This window comes from Ciconia boyciana, chromosome 19, assembly GCF_034638445.1.
Source record: "Ciconia boyciana chromosome 19, ASM3463844v1, whole genome shotgun sequence".
Lineage (NCBI taxonomy): Eukaryota > Metazoa > Chordata > Aves > Ciconiiformes > Ciconiidae > Ciconia > Ciconia boyciana.
Window position 1 is genome coordinate 5,126,094 of NC_132952.1, and position 21,433 is coordinate 5,147,526.

Genomic DNA, 21,433 nt, shown 5'->3' on the forward strand with positions numbered 1-21,433 from the left:
CAGCAATTGATGTGAACAGGAGAGATGGTAAGAACTTTCTGGTCCGGTAACCTGGGATTTAACTTTTACATGTAAATGTTTTAAGAGCAGTCTTAGAAGGGTCTAGAGAACTGTAGTCCAGAAAAAACAAACGGCGTTTGCAGTTGCCTCATTCCAAAAGAATGTTAATTTCCCTTTAGGCCTTCCTCTGTTTCTTCAAGTGTTTTGGAGCAGTAGAAAGAGTTGACTACCAAGGGCTTCAGAGAGAGACTGAAGCACAGAGTCTGTAACAACTTGATCTAAAAAATTCTCTTTTTAAGTGGTGTTTATGCTTCAGTTTCCTTCAAAGATGGAACAAACTGGGAGCTGGATTCTCAAATGAAAAAGGAGCACTTGAGGAAGATAGTTTTGTGGAAACATTGCTGTTGGGTTTGTGATGTACGTGAGCAGTCCGAGCCTGTAATTATTGGGATTGAAGTGAAGCATCCTATTCTTTTGTGTAAAAGAGTGTAATAAAGAACATCTATGATTATGTCTGAATCCATCTGTCCTTGGGGGGGGGGAAAAATCTGGTATCTCTTGGTTACAACTGTTAAGAATGGTTGCATTGAATTCTGTTACTGTTGGTATTTTGTTTTCCGTGTTTGGCCATAAATACTTGTTTGCAGAAATTAGCAGACTAAGATCATGCTGCATAAGGCCAAAAATTCCAATCCTTTTTGGATCCTTGCCTCTTCTCTTCTTGGGTTAGTTTTTGTGAGTGAATAGATTAATTAGTATTTGCTGGTCAGATATATAGAGAGATACAACTGCATGATGATGCAGTAGGTTCTTGTTGCCTTTGTCTAGTTTGAAAGTCAATGTCATTAGCACGTTGCCCTTGTTTCATTGTCATAGAAATATGTTTTCCTCCCTTTCGGGTCTTAACTCAGGTTTTCTTCAGTGTGAAAACAAATTTTATACTTTAGAAGATTGTGTCAGATGTGGTCTGATTTCCTTTTTAGTAATGCCTTTAGACCTTCTTTTTCAGAGTAAACGGGACCACCTCCTTATGAATGTCAAATGGTACTATCGCCAGTCTGAAGTCCCAGATTCAGTCTATCAGCATTTGGTTCAGGACAGACACAATGAGAATGGTAAGTTAGGCTCTGTAGAGTAAGGCCTTCTTTACTTGTACTCTGAATTTTAAGTTTTAACAGTCCAGAAAGCCAGAACACTTTTGCATAGGGATATGACGCAAGGACTGTTGATGAAAACAATATAGTAGAAGATGGATGATAGTGTTTCTTACCTGCCTTGTTTGTTCTAACTAGTGTATGTCCTGTAACCGTAGCTGTAATCAGATGCATTTCAGGTATGGTTTAAATACTGTGCTGTATTATACTAATGCCTTAAGAGAGAATGGAGAAGAAAAATAACATTGGATCCTTTGTAGGCCTTCTGGACAGTGTACTAATACCTAACTGGCTGAAGACCAAGTTGTCTGAAGAAATTGTGAATCTCTTCTATTTTTTGTGATTCTGCCATAGTGTCATGAGAACTACGTTTTTTCCATTCATGCTACCTTGCATGTATGAATACTCACTGTGATTAATATTGCAGTAAGTGATGTAACTGAAGCACTCGTAGCTGAGTTTCCCCCTGTTCTCCTTTTGCAAAAACAAGTGTGATCTTGGGTTTAATAGAAGCAGAAGAAACTTTAGTACGTATTCCAGTGTCATTTATCTCTTGCCTCTAGGGGAGACATAACATTTGCTTCTATTCTTACCAGGAAATTTCCTTGAGGCAACTGTTAAAATTCTGAAGATACTCCAAGGTGAATTGTGGTGATAAAAGTTGATGCTTGAAATACGGAACACGGCAACTTTTTGGTGCATGACAGTATAAAGTTGAGCATACATTCTCCTTTTTGCAGGCATTAAGGACATTTTGCGTGTGCTTTTAGCAAAAGCTGCACAAATCTAACGTCTCTTACTAATTTATTTGAAACTTCTAACAATGGGATCCGTGTCAAAAAGTGAGCATTTTTGATAACATGGCTGCTTTTTTATGTCACACTCTTGTGCATGTGGAGAAGTATTTTTGTGTTCTTCAAAGGTATTACAAAGAAGTCATGGAAAAAGTTGTCTTCCAGTTTTTCATTAACACTGAGAATTTTCTGTGTTTGAACATGAATATCAGTATTTATCTCAAAGCCAGAGCACTAAGCAGTTAGTACTGTCAAGCTTTTGTTGAAGATTTGAGATTAAATATGCAAAACAACCAAAACCTTAACCTGGACACCAGAAGTCAGTGATGAATTAATTTGCCTAGTTCCTTTCACCTAAGAGTGACCACTTCTAGTGGTCAGTGGAGAAGATGTGTCATCAACTAACCCCAAAAGCTCTTCACCTTCAGCAGTTCTTTAGATAGGGCAAGGGCGAATTCATGTGTAGAAACGGGTGTCACGTTATTTCCATACCTCACAGGCCACGTACACAATCTGAATGTTTGCCATCTTAACACTGAGGAGCGTGTACCTAAGAAACATCCTCAAACTTTGACCTATAGAAAAATACCTGCAAAATGGCCGTGGTAGATGCTTTCAGACTACAGCTAATGTGTTGGTGGTTTTTTGTTTGTGTTTTTGCTTTCTGGCAGACTCTGGACGAGAGCTTGTTATTACAGACCCAGTTATCAAGAATCGAGAGCTCTTCATTTCAGATTATGTTGACACGTACCACGCTGCTGCCCTCAGGTAAGTGACAGAGGATGTGGTGCAGGGTCTCGGAGGTGGATGAGAAAAACCTTGTTGAGAGGTGCTTTTTCTGGTTTTGTGTGGGGATCATTAGCATACTGCTCAGCTTTCTCCTCATCTCCTGCAGTAATTAATTTGTGTTATCTGTTCTCATTCAAAAAGAAGCTGTAATTCTACAGTCTTGTTTTAATCTCAGTTAATCAATGTTGCTCAGAAGATATTGTTTCCCATCATTGACAATTTAGGTTATTGCTAGTTCCTGCAGAAATCCTGCCCTTCCCTCCTCTCTGTTTGATTTCACTATTAACAATAGTGTCTCCTAGTAAAGCGCCTGGTAGTATGTTGCCCTGATTAAATTGCGTTGAAAGCTTTTGCTCTGAGGCACTTGTCATTGTTGCAGCTCAGCTAAGAGCTCCATTAAAAACTAGCAGTACGGACAGGAGGTAATGGACCCCCGTGTTGTTCTCTGTACTATCTGCCCTTCCCTGGAGGTTGCTGCTCTCTTTACCCACTAAGTTTTTAACTTACGTGGTGAACCTTTGACTAGGCTGAGGGGATATGCCATTACTTAACAATGTTTTCAAATAGAAACAGCGAGGCATTATTTTTCAGCAGATTTTCAACATGCCAAACATGCATGGATATTGTCAAAATGCAAATTGAATAATCTCCCTGATAATAATGCTCAGATGGTGTTTCGCTAGAACCATCTGGAGGCATTTTTTTGTTCAGAGTCACTTTGCTGAAGCCACTTGCTTCAAGACAAACTAGCTGCAACTTCTGTTATAAGGGTGGGAAGAAGTCTTTGATTTACATATTAGACTTTTTTTAAACTCGGAAAATTCCAGTGGTGTACTATAATCTCATGAAATTCCACAGTGCCTTTTCTGAGTTACAGAAGGTCGCCTTCCAATTTTAAATTGGCATGCTTAGAAACAAGCTAGCAGGAGGTTGGCTGTCTTGATGGAACCAATCTTGGAAACCGAACTGTCTGCTTAAACAGAGCGAAACTGAACTATGTGTATGGAATTTTCCCTGGGAGTATTTTAACTTGTCTTCTACGTCCTTTCTGTTTTCTTCGTTAAAGAAAAGATAAAAACGGAATATATGTGTATATATGCTTGTTACCAAGCAAACTTGAAAAATAACCTTCTCTTCTCCCCTTTCAAAAAGAGTGGAGGCTGCTGAAAGACCAAACTGATCGCTTTCTCGGCCTGTCTTGTGTTTTATCTGCTGTCTTTTTGCTTGGAAGTGTATACCATGGGCACCTTCCAGATCACATGGCATATGGTTTCACTGTTGTTTTGTTGTGTTCTGGATTGTTCATACTTTTAATAATTCTTACAGGCTTGTAGATGGTATCTACAGATGCTGATAACTGAGAGAATATACTTTTGCAGAATAAAGAGTATTTTTGCTGATTCTTTTCTAGCAAACTGTGATTAATATACATCAGTAATTTTCAGTGTACAAGAACATAAGGGTAATCACACATGGTGTTCTTACAGTTTGAGAACATAGAGCAGACAGAATGTATTGTGATGCATGAAAGGAGGGTTAACATGAAATTCTAATTTATTATAATACGAGATTATTTCTCTGCCCTCTGCAAGCAAATAGCTCTGGTCACACAGTGACCACACAAACTGGGAAATAACACCAGGGATTGTGACTACCAATCTGCTGCTCTAGGCAGTGGAAAAATTTAACTAGAGGATACTTGTAGATCCCTGTGGAAGTGTGTAATAAAAGTTTTATGTCCTTTTTACCTGTATGGTAAATCTTTGTGGTAATATGTAGTACTATTTGTCTGAAATGCTATGAACAAGATACACTGCTTTCATGAATATAGATAATACAAGCTTATCTGGCAAACACTTATGAACTGCCAGATGAATTATTGAAAGGAAACTAAATATTTTTCCCCAAAATACTTTTAAAATGTGAATTTAATGTGAAATATCAAAACAAGTACCCTTTTCATTTTCTTTCTTTCTAAATGACTAAACTAGGAAACTAGCTTCAGCCACCAGGGGTAAAATAAATATTAGCGAACGAGTTTGTCTTTCAGTATTTCTGTGTGACGTCTCAATTACGGACCTTGTTGATGTTCCATTACAACCTGGCATGACCTGTGTAAAATCCAGTGTTGCTCTGTCCTTCGCCAGAAGGGCACTTGACTGAGACTTAGGCAATCATGGGGACAATTACGCAGCCTCAGCTCGCAGGGTAGCCGTATTGATTTTGTCTTAGAACAGTCAGCAACTGTATTCATCCTTCTGGTGTGTTTTTTTCCTCACCTGTAGTGGATGGTGTGTATCAGAGAGCTCATGTTAGAAAGGCAAAGTTCTTAGGGGCTGTTGATTGGTAAGCCTTTTTGAAGTGTTTTACCATGAAAAGATTAGGAAGGGAAGCAAGCTTAGCATTTCAACTTTCTAGTGCAGTTTTCCAAGCGTGCGGTGCTTTTAAGCTCTGCTGAGAAGACTAGGCAAACAGATCCAGTATTATTACAGGCAAAATAATTATTCATCTTGGTGTACTGGTGGCAATAGCTCTTTTCATTCAATTTTAACCAAGACTGGCAAACCTTTTCACGATGTTAAATAAGCCCCATAGCAACTTATTTATAGTAGCAAATACTGTTCTGTAAATACAAGTGAAAAGAGATGCTATCTGTATTAATGCTAGAAAGCTTGACATACTGAAAAAGAGCAAAATCTTGTGCTTTGTTTATTGCATTGAATCAGGTTTAGATTAAAAAGCACTAACTCTTTGGCTGTCGGGCCCATTTGTCTCTGCCCGCTTCTGATCTGATTTACTTGGCGGCAGTGAACTGCAGTGCACTGAATGGCAAAACGCGAGCAGCGGCTGGACGTTGACAGTCCAACAAACCCAGGAGAAAATGAGATGCAACTTCTTACAGCTAGTCTTAATGCTCATCCTGAAGGATAATGGCTTCAGCAGCAAACTATATTAAAAAAAAAATATTAAGTCTGTTGCAGAACAAGCTAATAAATCCTTTATAAAGCTACTAAATCCTCTTTTCTCTTTTTTCTCTTTTATTTTAAATGTCTCTGTGTTTTACTCTCATGTATGAAAGTAGAAGGAAGAAACTTGTGTGTGTTTGGACTTTGCATTGTTAGGATTGCTGTCTTGCTAAAACCAGCATGGCTTTATTTTTTATTTGGAAGTATAATTAAACTGAAGTTTTATTTAGCTTTCTAAATAAAAAGCTGACTTCCCAAATAATATGAACAGTAGAATTTTTGAAGCTTCCTTAAAAATGTAAGTGTAATAGGACTGTAAAAAATTTGAAAAATAAGACATTTTCAGGATTGTATTTCTAGGGTAGAAAATTAAATTTGGGCTCCTCAGGACTGTGTGCTGGCTGAATGAGAATTAATGAATGTTTGTAGAACACCATCTGAGACATTGTAACTGAATTTTCTTCCCTCTCCACCGTGGGGAGAATCTGCATGGTTATTTGTTATAACAAGCTTATATTTATGAAGTTTTAGATGTTTATGAGAACACAAGGATGTCTGTGGCTTATGCACAGATTGCAGTGGCACTTAATTAACATAGCTGTTATTCAAGGTAGAATTCTAATACCATTTTCCCCTCTTTCTTTCAGAGGAAAGTGTAATATCTCCCATTTCTCTGACATATTTGCTGCTAGAGAGTTTAAAGCCCGAGTGGATTCATTTTTCTACATACTGGGCTATAATCCAGAGACAAGGTAAGTGAAGCGACTTTTAAAGGCAAGCTTTACCACTGATCTGAGCCTGTAGCAACAGGAAAACTACTCAAAGGAAGAGAAGTTAAAATCAAGTATGATGCTGACAGGAAGGTGGGGTGGAAGAGCATGCGAGGGAGAAGCTACCTCTTCCTGCAGAGTGTATGTAGAGGAGAAAAATTAACAGCAGATAACGAAGTTGTGCAGTGAGTCATGATATCCGGTTGCATCTCTGGGTAAATAACATGCTGCTTCAAAACAGGTTTTTAGAACTGTGAAATTTTTTTAAAGGTTGCAAACATTAGCAAGAATTCTCAGCTGTCTCATTGGCTAAATGCACACCCTGGAAAATACTTTAAAAGATACCTTCACGTCTTCTAGTAAGCTATGTTGAAATTTACACACTTCTAAGAAATCAATTTAAGTTTTTAAGTGTGGGAATTCATGCTTTCATGTGTAAATACTCATATAGGGTCCTATATCAACAATTCCTAGTTTATGCTTTGCTGGCCTGGAGCAAATCAGAGGTACAAAAAGAATTTTTTGGGGAATTAATACATATTTGAAGAAGGTATGTTCAGCATGCTCTTTCATTTCACAGTTCTCTCAGTCTGCCTGCGAGTTGTCCAACCCATCTTTATCAGCTGTGTTTGGAAAGCAAAGCTGATACTAGACTGTACCTTCGTTATTTTTCAAGTCTAAACCCTAACTCTTATTTTTTCATTTACATAGTTTTGTAAACACAGAGAATGCCTTACAAATACCAGCTGTAAAGAGGTTGTTGTCTAGGGGGTTGTTTCTATGAGCGCTTGAGTAAAAGATTAATAATGTGTAACAGGGTTCAGCAAGCTCTGTGCTGACTGGAAGTTGCATTGTTTCTTCAATGCAGAAAACATAATTTGCTTGTAGACCTTGATTTCTAGAGGTATAGTTGAGAAAAGTATGATTTTAAGTGGGCATGAGATAGGCATATAAATAGTAAATATTTGAATTGTTACATTGTAGACTTACTGTTTTTAATGCAGATATGAATCTTTATGCTGCAGGGCATAGCCAACCACTAACTGCTTGCAGTTAGGAAGAAACTCCCTGTGTGGGCATATTATTATGTAATTGCCTATTTATGAGGCTTCCTGTACCTTACTCTGAAGTGTCTTAAACTGTCCATAAGTCTGAGACAGGGTATTGGACTAGGGAAACTCCCTTAATCCATGCAGTTTACATTCATAGCAGGTGTTGTCAGCCTAAGTCCCTGGGAGGCAATCTTGGTAGTGTATGGTGCTGAGCTCTGGGAAGAGGGCATGAAATCCTATAATATTTTAAAATACAATATGTTAAAATGTTTTTTGTAACATCATTTGTGGGTTGGTTTTTTTTTCGAGCAGTCCAAGGCGAGGCTTTTATGAAGTTTGTCATGATACACTGCTGATATTCAGCACCATGCTTGACCCTTATATTTAACTTTGTCACTTTTCTTCAACGCATTTTAGTTTTGAGGGTGTGAATGCTAAATGAACTATTTGTATTAGTGTTCAAGTTCTGTGGTTAATGGATGATTTCTCTTATGAAGTGCCATTTATGCGAGTTGTCAGTGCAGTTTTAAGCCCACTTTCTGTGTAGAAGTAGCTGTTAATTCTCCCAGCTATTAGAAAATGACTGAGCCTGAAAAGATCAATGAAATGACAAAGCATAGCACTTAGTGATCAGCTAATTACTTGGACTAGCCAGCTCTCAAAATGTAGGTTTTTCTTCATTTGGTTGCAGCCAGGGTTGTTTTTTTAATCCTAGCTCTTCAAGCCTGTATTTTGTCTTGGAATGGGGAGAGGTTTAGAAAAAGGAGCTGAGTTCTAGGTTGCTTGATTATTTTTGACCTGTGTGCTTGCTATTGCTTTACGATGCATGGTTCTTTGAATACCTAATTCTAGATTTATTTTGCTTTTGGAAGTAAAAGTATTGTAATGCACATTCCAGGATGACCTGTTAGTGGTTTGTCTAAAAAAAAAAAAAAAACCAAAAAAAAAAAAACCCAAAAAAACTAAAAAACAAACCACCCAAACAACTTTGTCTTGAACTTGACCTGCTTTTCTAATGTAGTGTTTTCCTTCACATGGGAAGGAAGGAAAATGTTCATGGTAGCCTGAAGTAATAGTATGTTGTAGATGAGGTTCTGACTACTGCAGTGTGACCCCCTCAACTGACTTGTAGGAATGTGTGATAGGATACATTCTTAGACAAAACCAGCTTGAGCTGTGGATTGCATCTACAAAGATATATTTCTGTTTGATTTTTATTTTGTGTTCAGCATAAGATGCTCATATACTTTTCCAGGACTCTCAGATGCAGCTCAGTGTGGTGGGAATCTGACTGTTTTCTGTTTTCATGTGTTCTGTTTGCAAAACAACCCACAAAAATCCCAGACCCGAAAAAACATCCAAAACACCGGTGTGGTGGATGTGTAATAAGAGGCCTTTTGTTCTTGGAGCACACAGTGCTAAAGGAAAGTATGCTTTGCCCTTTCCTCTCTATTTGAGAGCTTTCTGACTATAGCTTGGGAAATATCAACCATGATCCTGTTGTTGATCATTCTGTGGTCTGGAAGTGGTAAACCTGTGTGTTTTGGGATAACTTTTTTCTTTACAGTGTATATCAAGCTGATTTTTTTTTTTATTCTCTACAGAGTTTGGTAAAAGAGTACACGCTATGTTTCAGTAATTCTTACATGAGTGAGAGAGATCTGATTGTGGAATGAAAACCTAAACTAATCTTAAAGCTAGAGGCTGGGTGTTATCCCCTTGAATAGAGTGTTAATCAAGCTAGTAAGTAGACTCGAAATATGTTCCTGGCTCTCAAGAGTGTGGAATACATCCACTAAACTTGTATAGACAGCTGAGAAAGCATAAAATGAATTTTCTAAGTACTTCAATTCATTTCATGTCTCTTCAGAGAGGTGCCTGCTCTGACACTGACTAATTCCACTAACGTGGAATCCTACTCAAACTTTTGGGTTCCCCAAATGGCCGGATGAGACCAATGCTTTGTTAAAGAAGAAATGTTAGGTGAATTGTATATGCCCTGAAATTAGTTTAGAAGCATTTCGAAGTGTATAGAATAGCAGTCAAGGAGCATTAACGGACAAAGGCAAACAGACCTGATGTACCACTTCAGAAAATCAGTAACTGCACCAGCTTGAGTTAAGCTGTTGATTTTGGTATTTGAGTCAAATCAGCTCTGTCTGTTAAAAAGAAATCTGCAGCAAGGCTCGGGAACGCTGTTGCACATGCCGCTTGACCTCAGACAGCTGTTGTTCACCAGCTCACGTCTTACCACTCATTTACTACAACTTTAGTTCTTACCCTATCTGTAGTATAGTGCCAGAGGTAGCTGAGTCTGGGAAGAACTTCCTCCAGTCCTTCCTTTTGTGCTCTGACATTCTGTATGGGCTTATAGAAACAACTTGGAACTCTCTGACTCAAGGATGCAGGCGTGCCAAATGCCACTATTGGTATTGGCCTGTTTTTGTAGTGCACTGGCGTGTACAAGGCAATCAGTTCTTTGATCTCAGGAGTAAAGAAATACATTATGAAGTTTTGTCTGACACTGACATCTGTAAATATATATAGATTTCAAGGCTACTGAATTTTTACTTGGAACTAGAAATAATCAGATATTATTCTACAAACACTTTTCATGGTCATGAATCGAAATTACTTTTCCACAACGTTGTTTTGCGTTGCAGAACTGAATAATACCAAACATTCAAGGCATGGGCGAATTTTCTGAATAGATGTTTTGGGAAGACCAGGATCTCGTCCTTGTTTTTATTCCACAACATTTGCTTTTTCTTTTGTTTTAAATCTTTCTTCTGAAGTGTTCTTGTTTGGTGATGTCGTGAGCGAAACGAGTATCGGTGTGTCTCTGAGAGCAGTGTCCCAAGAGTGAAATTGAAGGTGACTTGCTCGTTCTTTTTCTTGTCCTTCATGGCTTCCTATTTTATGTTGTCTGGAGGGGGATTTCTGTTGAAAGTCTGAATATAGAGCCTCTCCCCCCTCCCCTTCAATGGAAAGCAGAGTGGGTGGAGTACAAGTTTCAGGTCTAGAAACAGGTAAGAGTAGTGTATGCTCTTCCAAAGTCACGAAGCCAGTGTGGAGTTGTGTGTAAGTAGGTTTCTTAAAGCATCCTCTTAATGTTGCCCTTCTTTAGAAAAAAATGTAGTTGAATGATAAATTAATATCTACAACCAAAATGTGAACAGAAGCTAAAGAGGACTGCGGAGCTCTGTTTTGCTATTTTCATCCTTTTGCCTGGTTAATTTTTAGCAGTCAGTATATTTAGATTCTATGCATATAATAGTGCCTAGGGCAGTGATAGAGGGTGAAATGATCATAAGGGTTTTTAAACGTATCCATCCTTATGTCTCAAATCAGAGCCTTAAAATGAGTTTTACTATGCTTACACTTAGAATGCTATGACACTTTGTGGCATACTTTGTTTAAATGAGACAATTCCTACAGCGTATTGTAAGTCCAATTCTTTTTTTTTAAATAGGTTTAGCAATTTTAAATGCAATCAGGAATCCTCCCGATGGGGGAAATCGGGGACTGTTTGTATGGTATGCCCATGTGATGTGAAACAGATGGCTTCTGTATGTCTTACTAAATTACAGCAAAGTTGTCTTGTATTGCTCGTGTCTAATATTCCCGGGAAAGAATTATGGAAGATGCTGAGCACCCTCACTTCATGTCACTAGGTATTGTCATGCGTTGAAGTGCCTTGCAGTTGATTCCTTTTAAACAAACCAATAAAAAACCCTCCCAAAGACTGTATTTAGACAAATGGATGTATAACTTCCTTGGGTTGTTCTTTCTAGCTGATATCACACTTCTTAATATCATTTGGAATACTTTATTTCTATGTGTCTATATCTCAATTTCTCTCTGAACTGCAGTGTAGCATAAAAGCTGACAATTTTTACTCAAGTTTATGTTGTGAACTTGAGGGGAAAAAGCCCAATCCAGAACAACAGCAACAAAAAAAATCCAGAAATACATTTTGGCTGTAGTTGAAATGAAGACTAGATACATTTGGCCTTGTAAGTGTTCTTAAATCGGTCAGCTGGTAAAGACTGTGCAACATATTTGGAGTAGTTATTTTCTAGTCTGTAGTCTGGGGAAATTTGGTCAGTCAGTCTTGTTCTGAATGTGTTGCCTCCCTTAATATTTTTATAACGGAAGTGAGCTGATGGAATGTTATGTTGGGTTTCTTTTTTTGGTTTGTTTTTAAAACAGTTTATAAAACTTCACTATGTTTCTGAAAGTTTTAAATACATAGCCTAGTATAGCTTAGTATTTAAAAAAAAAAACATAGGAGCTTTTATCACAGTTGGTTGTGTTTGTTTTGAATTTTTAAATTTTTTTTAACAAGCGTGAGCCAAGCCCCTCTATCCTGTATCTTAGGGAGTGGCTCCTTCAGATTATGGATGAGCTTTGGTAGCATCAGATAGTTTCAGGAGAGCCATGGTAGCTGAAATGTTCAAGTTACTGAAGGCTTGAATTATTACTGGAGGTTCATTGAAGGAGCCAGACTGTGTTGGTGAAGGTTCCCAAGAAGGGGGTGGGAGGTAACAGAATATGGGCAACAAGAAAGGCGTATCCACATGTGTTATAATAAAATTTTCTCACTGCATTAGTGTGTGTGTGAGAGAGAAAATTTGAGATTGTTCTGTGGCCTGATCTGTTTTGCTTAGTCTGTTTCTATCTTTTAAAATCCAAAATTTGAGAAACTTTTAATCCTTCTCTAGCCTTGCAGTAAATTCAGGGATCTCAGGTGCTCTAAAATGGAGGCAGGTATACTAATTAAAGCAGTTTACGCTGTAGGGGGAAGGGATATTACCTTCATGGGTAATAACTGGTAGCTAAGAATTTTTTTTGCAAATGACGTTAGTAAACAGGAGTGCCAAGGATGAAGGCTGATGAAGGAAGTTCAAACAGTGAGTCAAGTCTGGCTCCTCTCGGGTTCACCTTGTGTTCACATGTGCTTGTAAATGGCAATGGCATTGTTGCTGAGAATTCATATTCTTTAAATGTTCTCCTATATTACTTTATTGACAAGTAGAATAAAAGTATTTTGTGAATCAGCTTGCTGCTTCGTTTCCTAACAAGCAAATTGTGTATTAAAATGCAAAGCTTCTGTCACTTGCATCTGTGAAAACCTAAGCCTTAAAAATCTAAGCCTTTCAATCAATGTAATTTTTTACAAAGCTAATCACAAAGTAGGGGAAAAAGCTTTTGGAAGCCTTTTTTAAATCGATGTGTATTTCGCTTGGCGACGATGTAACGCTGGAGCAGAGCTCTCCAGACTTGGAATTGCTCTGCTCTCGAGCGTTGGCTGTATCAGATCCCCTCGCTAAGGCCCCACTTCCCTGCACACTAGCTTGGTATGCAGAAGCTGCAGAGTCTGTTCAGTGCGCTTTATTTACGGAAACAGCAGGGTTGAGATTGATTGCGTTGTAAGACAGTGTGTGGATGAGGGAGGGTCACAGCACATGCTCAGTCCTGTCAGTCCGAGGGCGAAGTTTCTGCGTTCTGCGTGCAGGCTTAGGTCATAGCACAAGCTCAGTGAAAGCTCTCTGAGGTCTCTCAGACTGCATGTGCCTCCATTTTGAGTTGGTAGAGTGGAAAAGGCAGAGTTTTAGCTGTTAAGTAGAGGGTTCAGGAATACATCTAAACCCACAAGAGCCTGTCATAGTCATGGATGATCCATTCAGCCCCTGCAGGTAGGCTACATCACTCTGGCCTCCCCTAAACAATGATGATTGTTGCTGTTATTTGTGACTTCTGAAATGTTTATGAAATCATTTCATTACTATTGCATGTTCCTCAGAACCTTGTAATCACAGCAGCTTTGCGGTGCAGCTGTTCGCATGGTGCATGAGGGCACTGAGCAGGCAATCTGCTGCCGAAGGGGTGCATGTAGCAAAACGTTGAAGCTGTGTGGGCTTATTTTTATTTTTTATTTTTTTTTCCCCCCCTCCCCTCGTGGTGCAGTTTTAATTTCAGTTGTGCTGTCTGCATGCCAACCTTATGGCAGGTCTGTGGGGAGCTGCAGAGGCACCGTGCCGGATGCAGCGTTACCGAAGTGGCTGTTAGGAAATGTTTGGGCCTGCAACAGACTGTTTAGATAACGTTGCGGGGAGGGTCGTAGATCAGCAGCCATTGGTTGCTCTGAGGATGGGTGGTTCTCCTTTCGACTGAGGGGCAGTGATCCTGCTGCTACTTCCTCGAGTATTAAGAAAAAAAAAAAAAAGTAGCCAGCATGGTTCTGCTTGCTTGTCAGTCGCATGCAAATAACACTTATGCATCTAAAACGCAGCGATATTGTCTCATGCATTGAGAAGCTTGTCAGGTGACAGCTGCGTAAGCAATACCCGCATTGGTTTTACCGGGTTAGCAAAATGCTTAAATTTTTAGACTGAATAAAATAGAGGACTTGGGCTCTACAGTTTTGTGTAATGATAGCATGGTGGCAACTGGCTTTGAGGTCCTTGCGGGACAGCCATCAGTGACTTGTCACTGCCAAATATAAACAGGTTTGAGAGGACTTGGGTGTGCGGAATGGGAGTAAACTTTATTCTGCAGCGTGTTCTCGTTCACAATAGTGTCTGAACTTGTGCAAAGCTGGGAGCTGTTCTGCTGTGGCCCTCTGCCTAGCCCGCTGGCTTGCAGAACTGACCTGGGCACCACGGGGTCTATTGCTGAGGGGAAATATTTCCGTCAGGGTAACTTGTTTGCGAGTAACGGGAGTGTATTGAGTTTAAAGGTGACAGGATGGCTTGTGCCACTCATAAGCGACACCTCTGGAACTTTATAGCAAAAGGTTGACTTTTAGCCTTGCACACAGCCATTCACCTATGCAGTGTGCATTACTGGGGCTACCTTCCTTCTCTTGTCAGAAGCTGAGGAATGAGTGATGAATAAAACTGCGTAATTTGCCCATGTTAGTGCCATGTCCATATCTGTATGCTATCTGAAGTGTCATTCCCTTTTCCATATCCTTGTATACCCATGGAGCATAAAAATCAAGAACACCTATTTAGTGTGGGTCACTGGTCACTTTTGCTGCTGGCTGAAGCAAAGTTGTGCTAATGATTATAGAGCACAGTTCCCTTGAACTTCAGTCTGTCTGAATCACCTCAGTTGAGAGGTTTGTCTCCGTAGGTCTAGGCTTTAGAAACATCCTTATTCCTAATGAAGGAGCTACTTGAATTTGTACAGGAATATGACACTGCTCTGCAGGAATACAGGGATATGACACCTTGTGTCCTTAACAGTTGTTTTAAATGTTGACTTATAAGCAGAAAAGAATGCATTAAGGGATGGGGAGGGTACAAAGTGATCTGCTTTGTGCTGTTTTTCAGTGATAATTTGTGCATGCATTTAAAGATTTGAAAAAAATGCCACTTCTAAACTTAAAATGAAAATTTGGTCATGCTTCTTTTTAAAAACTATAAGGTTAACTTACAATAGCACAGGTGGAAAAAAATTAAAACACCTCTGGGTTGTAGCAAAACCCAATCTGATTGTCAAACAAAAGTATTACATTTGGCAAAACAAATACTTCTGGAATAATATGCAAAATAAGACATTCTTCACGTAATCACTTGCCCATGAGAACTTGTGGATGTAAGGTTGGTTGTACTGGCTCCCAGAGCTCCTCCTTGAAGGATGCCTCTGGTGTCTGTGCTGTGCTGTGCTCCTATAGAATCAGGTGGTTCCTGCTCCTAGGAAATGTATAGGTATTTTTATTCCCTGTGGCAGTACCTCTCTCACAGCAGACCTTCGGTGGTTTTGAGATCTCAATTTTTCCTTTCCACATGCTTCAACACAAATGTCTTTCACCTGTACTGCCACTTGTGGGGTTGGTCAGCCAGTTTATAATGAATGCAGTTCCTTAGGTTTGTGCATAGGTGTACAAGACTGTTACACTGGTTTAAAAAAAGCAAATAGAAAACCAACCTCCCCCTTCCCCCAAAACCAAAAGAAACTACCCCCCCCCCCCAAAAAAAACAAACCACAAAAAAACTCAAACCAACAGACAAAAAACCCCCCCAAAAAACCCAAAACAAAACCAAACCACCCAAAACCAAAGAAACAAAACCCTTTGGTAGTAGGAAAAGTAAGGCTGTCTAAGTTATCGGTGGTACTGGCAGGATATTTAGTGCGCTGGAAAGACCCTCTCTCCTTGATCAGACTATGGGGGGTTCTTATGCAGTTACTACTAATGTTTTGTGAAGTTTTAAGCTGGCTGAATGCCCAGAAGATTCTCCAGTTCGGAGACTGTTGATAGGTGGTCTGGGGAGTTACAATTCTGCTCCAAACAACTGTTTGAAGTTACAAATATATTACGGGAAGTGCTTGTATTTTGTCCTATGGATGAAGAAATAGTGGCCAAGTACTTGGTAGTCTGTCTTCCCCTTGTTCTGGCTTCATTTTAGCTTTTTTCAAGACTTAAATCAGCAAGATTACCTCTTACAGCCTAAAGAATTGGAAGGAAGGGGGAATTTGTTTTAATTAGAGCTTTGTATTTCCAGGTGTATGGCAGAACTAGGGGTATCTTCAAGCTTGTTTTATGCTTTGCATTCTTCATGCTTATCACCTTTAACATGTGCTGTTGATTCTTCATGTAGCTGCAGTTCAAGGAAGCTGGAGATTTGTATTGTCAAGCAAGCCAAGAGACTGAGTGGTAGATCGTTGCATCTAACCTTGATGAAGCTTTATGGAAAAAATTATCTAGGTTGCTGCCTGGTTCCACTGTCCTGCTTATAAACTGTGATTGTGATGAAGAAACGGTGCTGATATAGTATGTAGTCTGTTTGAATAGTGAACATTTGCTCTGGGAAGTGCAAAGGTACTGTCTGGCCATTTTAGAAACTGTACAGGATAAACACTTAAAGCAACATAATTCCATGCTGAATTCATTTACATCTTTACTTATCAGTGTAAGTGTTGCTTGTAAATAAGTAACATTCTGGTTCTATTGAAATCACATGTAGACCAGATAAAAAAACTTTATATTGTGTGAAGGTTTCCAGTAATTCATTTTTTTGAAGGTATGATCAAAATACTGGTGTCTTCCTTATTTAAAGTTAAAACAAATATTGGAACACAAATATTAGAGGTGATCAATGAAATACACAAGCAAAATGTTACTCAGACAGGTAATTCCTATGTGGAGAGAATGCTTGTTTCCTTGCAATAAGTTGTGTCTCAGAATGGCTGTATTATGATCACTTCCATCCTACCTTTTGAGTAGGGGACAATAGTTCTAAGGACTGCCTAGTCCTTTTTGTTCTCATACATAAACGTGATGAAGAATAATGTTATCTTGAAAAGGCTTTCTCTGACTCAAACTTCTGCAACTACTTCCTTCTCCAAACAGCAGCATGGGTGCAGAACGCCCAGTCCTCCGCTTCCTTAAAGTTCTGACTCTGCAATCAGTCAGCAGGTTTGAGCTTGTACTGAAGACACATGTTTATCCATTCCTGCTTTAGATTGAGCAATCACTAAAAACGTTCCCATATAAGTTCATTTGCCCGAAATACAGGTTTGATTTTTTTCACTCGGGACACAAAATTGCTTGTGCTTTTTTTTTAATTATTATTATTATAACACACTGTTACAATGGGTTTTAAACAAAGCTTAAAGTTACTAGAGGCTGATCATTAGCAAGAATATTTTTTGAGCATTAAGATACTTTGTCTAGAAAAGGGATTTTTAAAATCTGGCTTTAAAAAAAAAAGGTTTAAGGCACAAGTGCAAGCTGGACACATGAAATCAGGTAACTTGAAGTAAAATTTTTTAGTGTAGAAAGTAATTGTTGGGAAAAGCTAACAAGCCATTGTTTGATCTGTAAATTGATATAGGTCCCCATATAATGAAAACAAAACAATGTGACTAACTCATTGTCTTTAAGCAAGAATCGCTGTTTGTTGGGGGGAGAGGAGCCAATTCAGTTCTTAGGCACCTAACTCCCAGGTTTGTGGTAGTTGTGGGTTTTTTTGGTTAAAGGTTGAACGGCCTGAACCTGATTGTCCCTTTTGTATTTTGAACTGTGTAATGTAAGAACATAAGAATGCATAAGAATGGTCTTCCTGGGTCAAATTGAGGATCCATTTGGCTCGGTATCCTGTCTCCCAACAGTGACCCTAAGCAGATGCTTGGAGAAAGTAAGAGTAGAGCTGTGATGTATGGCAGAGGCTTATGGTGTTTGTGGGCAGTCTATTTTGCATCACTGTGGTGAAATCTCATGACTTCTGTAGTGCTGCAGAGGAGTAAATGTATGTAAAGCTCTTTTTTTTTTTTTTTAATAGTTAAGTCTTTGCAGACAGAGCCTGCATAGCATCAGATGAGGGAGGAGCATGGCAAGGGGGAAGTTCTGAATTTTGTTTTATGGATGCACAGAATAAAATGAAACAGAGTGTCCTACTAAATGGATCTCTTGAATGTAATGCCAGTCCCTTTCAGGCACTGATAAACTATTTTTTAACCAGCTGAAGTTGAAGTGGAGGAATTTTGTTCTCTCCGGTTTTGCCTCTCTGGAGATGGAACAAAATGATCCTTGCCAGATGTTTTTAGAACTGCCTCTGAAAAGCACGTTTTTCATCTTGGTTATTGGACCATTTGCATAAAAGGATTTTTTTAAAAACCTTTTCTTGAGACTTTCTTTCCTGACTGCTTCAGATTTATATTAATTTTACAGAAGTCACAAATATCTAGGAATTGCCTTACTGTATCAGGCTTTCAATTTACGTAACTGATTATCTTGCCAATAATAGTGACTGTTTGGCTACATCAATGTTGAAGTGTATGATTGCAATTTATAATCTAGTCTGCCTATAATATATAGATCTAATCTGGTTTTGGTTTCATTTAGTAAGCCATTGATTTTCTTACCAGGCTTTGTAAATAAACCCAAATCTCATAAGATTCATTGTTTAGTGCTGTAGCTTGTTACTGCAAACAAAAAACCAACACACACACACACACACACACACACCCCCAACCCCTGCATATCCTAGCTTCGAGCTGTGTCTTTCCACTTCTAATCTTTGGTCATACAAAAATAATGACCTCTTCCGACTGTTTTTGGACACTTCCTTAGCTAGCAATCTGTCCTGACACTGTGGTGGAATGCATAGTCATTGCTATTCTGGTACCCCTTCTCAACTTGAGAGCCCCATCCCCTTGTACAGGCTGTGTTCTGGGATGGTGGGAGCTACTTGGACTGATAGTGCTTCTAGTTTAATTGTTGAAACTTCTGCTGCACTGTGAAGTTTGCCTTAGTGGTATGCATATATTGCAGTAGGCAGTGGTTTTTAGCAAGTTGGTTTTGAAAACCCTTTTTGGAGAGCTCTGAAGAGAATCAGAAAGACTGAGAGGTAGTCTCTGTCTGAGCCATTTGGTTGGTTTAAAAACCTTTTTCTCTTGAAGCATCCCTCTAGTTTAATTACAGATCACGTCAATATACAGAATCAGGAATGATTATGCCAAGAGTGGTTAAATGGGCAGTGTGGAATGCTGCCCTATATGTGAAATTTGGGTTGTGGTGTTTTGGTTTGGGTGGGGGGTTTTTGTGTGGTTTTTTTGTTTGTTTGTTGGTTTTTTTTGGTTTTGGGTTTTTTTTTTTTTTTTAAATTTAACGGTAGCATTAAGTTATTTTCATGTTTTCTGAGCTGTTGCTGGCTAGTAGCAGGTGTTTCAGAAAGCCAGTGGAAGTGCAGTGCGTGGTGCAGAGCATCGAGTGCATGGTGCAGAGCATCGAGTGCGTGGTGACCACAGCAGAAGGAAATTAAACCATGTCTGGTGCTGGGTGAAATGAACTGATGAAGATGATAGTTGGTTCAATGTGATACTGCAGTAGTATCACCTCCCTCACCCCCGTCTCAGGCATGCAAGTCAGTATAAAAAATGTGCAATTACTGCATAGCATGTTTCTTGCTGAACTTTGGTATTAAAAAGGAGAACATGAAAGAAGCAGTATCACAATTTCTAAGATTCCACCTTGTACACGTGATCCCTGACCTTGAAGGTCCACCTTATGTATGCAGCGTGTGTCATTTCTTTCAGAAGCCTGGCTTCCTAGCAAAGATCTTCACGAAACATGGGTAAAGAACTGGGTAAAGAACTGACTTGGCTTCATGTCAAGGATAGGACAGTGCAGAGAAGTGCTACGCAGAAGTCTGCAGATGCCTTTTGCCATTGCCTCCAAACTCTGGAGAGTTTTGCCACGAGTTTCCGGCCTTGAATCCTGTATGGCTCTGGCAATACCATAACAGCAGTTGGTATTGCAGGTCCTGAACCCAAGTTATCCTCAAAGCTGATCTGGTGTACTTCATTGCAGCTCAGACTCTTGTCTTGTGGCAGTTCTGTTGTTGCCGTGTTTCGGTCCTCGATGGCATTGCAATGCTGCGTTATTTTCATGGGCAAAGGCTACCAGTTGTGCCAGCTTTTGTGTAAAGGGTATGAGTCTGGTGTACAGTATAGACAAGGAGGTAGATGATAAATAGAGAAGGTTAAACTTGTTTCTGTATTGGAAATCGTGCAGGAACTGGTGGTGCCAGCTTTCCTTCCTCTCTTGCCTTCTTTCTAAAGCTGATAAATTAAAGCCCTGCACCACCCTGTGCCATCTCCTATTGCTTTCTCATCCTCACCTCTGAACTGTTTTCTCTCGGCGGTGCTGCTTTTGGCCTTGAACCTCCAACCTCCCCAGTTGCTTTCGAATTGAAAGGACAAAGCTTTATTGAACCCAACATCCTCTCTCTTCTCTCCAAACTGTTCGGAACAAGCCCCTCTCGGATGAGAGCGTGCTTGTTTCGCCCTGCTCTGCTACAGAAGCTTCTTGCCTTTTTGATATTCAGTCGCAGGCTTCCAGCTCCTTTCTGACCAGCCCCTGTTTACTTTGCAGAATACAACGTTGTCATGGCAACAGGTTACTTTTCAAAGGGAACATCTTGTCATTATATTTAATCCACTGCAGCTGAAGAGGACTGAAATATTAAGTTGTTGTTGCTATGGATACTGCTTTGTTACATCAGTTTCTTTTGTGTCAGATTTCATATACAGTGTCGGGTCCTCTTTTTTTCTTTCCTGTAGAATAAACACAGAGTGCCGGTCCGTTATTATTGTAATTGCTCTCCGCCAATATAATTTAGCTTCAGAATCTACAGTGCGTTTTAGTTCCCGTAGCAAGAATTTTCTTTCCATTTGCAAACCCGTTCCTGGGGACATGGAAACAGTAAAAATTATTTAACAGATTGTGTGCCCTTGCAGAGCGATCAGCTTTGTGCCCTTTTAAAAAAAGCAAAGCGGGATGGAGTGCGGTCTGAAAGAGCTTCCTGCACAGCCGCTTAATTCAGTCCAGCCCTTACCTTTCGGGGCAGGGGGAGGGAGTCCCTTTAGGGTGCAAATGTAATCAGGAAATAGTAAATGAGTGATGAAAGGGCACACAGAAATATTTCTCTCGACACTTCATTTTCATGTGAGGAATCGTGGTTGCATAGCCCCGTGGAGTTTCCCCAGCTAACTCCGCATGAATAGTTAGGAGCGGAAGTCCCATCCAAAACTTTGCTTTTATCTTTGCAATTACTTACAGGATGCTGGAGCATCCTATAATCGGTCTTGGTTCTTAAATGCTTTATTTATTGTATTCAGTGTGATGCAACTGAATGAAGAAATTGGGCGTTGGGGGATATTTGGAGTGCTGTGTTTTTCCTATTTAAACAGAAAATAGCTTAATTTTCTGTTTAAGTACAAAACCTACTTGTGCGGCCTTTGGCTGGTGTGAAGTATCGTAGCTGGCAGAAACTGCGTAGACATGTTTTAAGTTTGACTTGCACTGACTAGCAGAGATGTGCATGGCTTTAAAATGAATTCTGGGAATAAAGGAAGAGCATCAGCATTTTCTGCTGTCACTTTCCCCTTCATTCC

The 21,433-nt window shown here is 39.5% G+C and overlaps 1 protein-coding gene across 9 annotated transcripts in view; it reads left to right on the forward strand.

The window, feature by feature from the left end:
* Nucleotides 1-21,433, forward strand: part of RERE (arginine-glutamic acid dipeptide repeats) — a 258,495-nt gene that overhangs the window by 129,202 nt on the left and 107,860 nt on the right. For 7 of the 9 annotated variants that reach the window (XM_072883764.1, XM_072883759.1, XM_072883763.1 and 4 more), the window contains 3 exons: nt 1,010-1,115; nt 2,620-2,716; nt 6,351-6,455. In XM_072883764.1, coding sequence (XP_072739865.1) covers nt 1,010-1,115; nt 2,620-2,716; nt 6,351-6,455 — 308 coding nt within the window. Of the gene's footprint in view, nt 1-995; nt 1,116-2,619; nt 2,717-6,350; nt 6,456-13,106; nt 13,225-21,433 lie in introns of those variants that run through there. The other 2 variants (XM_072883767.1, XM_072883768.1) reach the window with 2 other exon arrangements.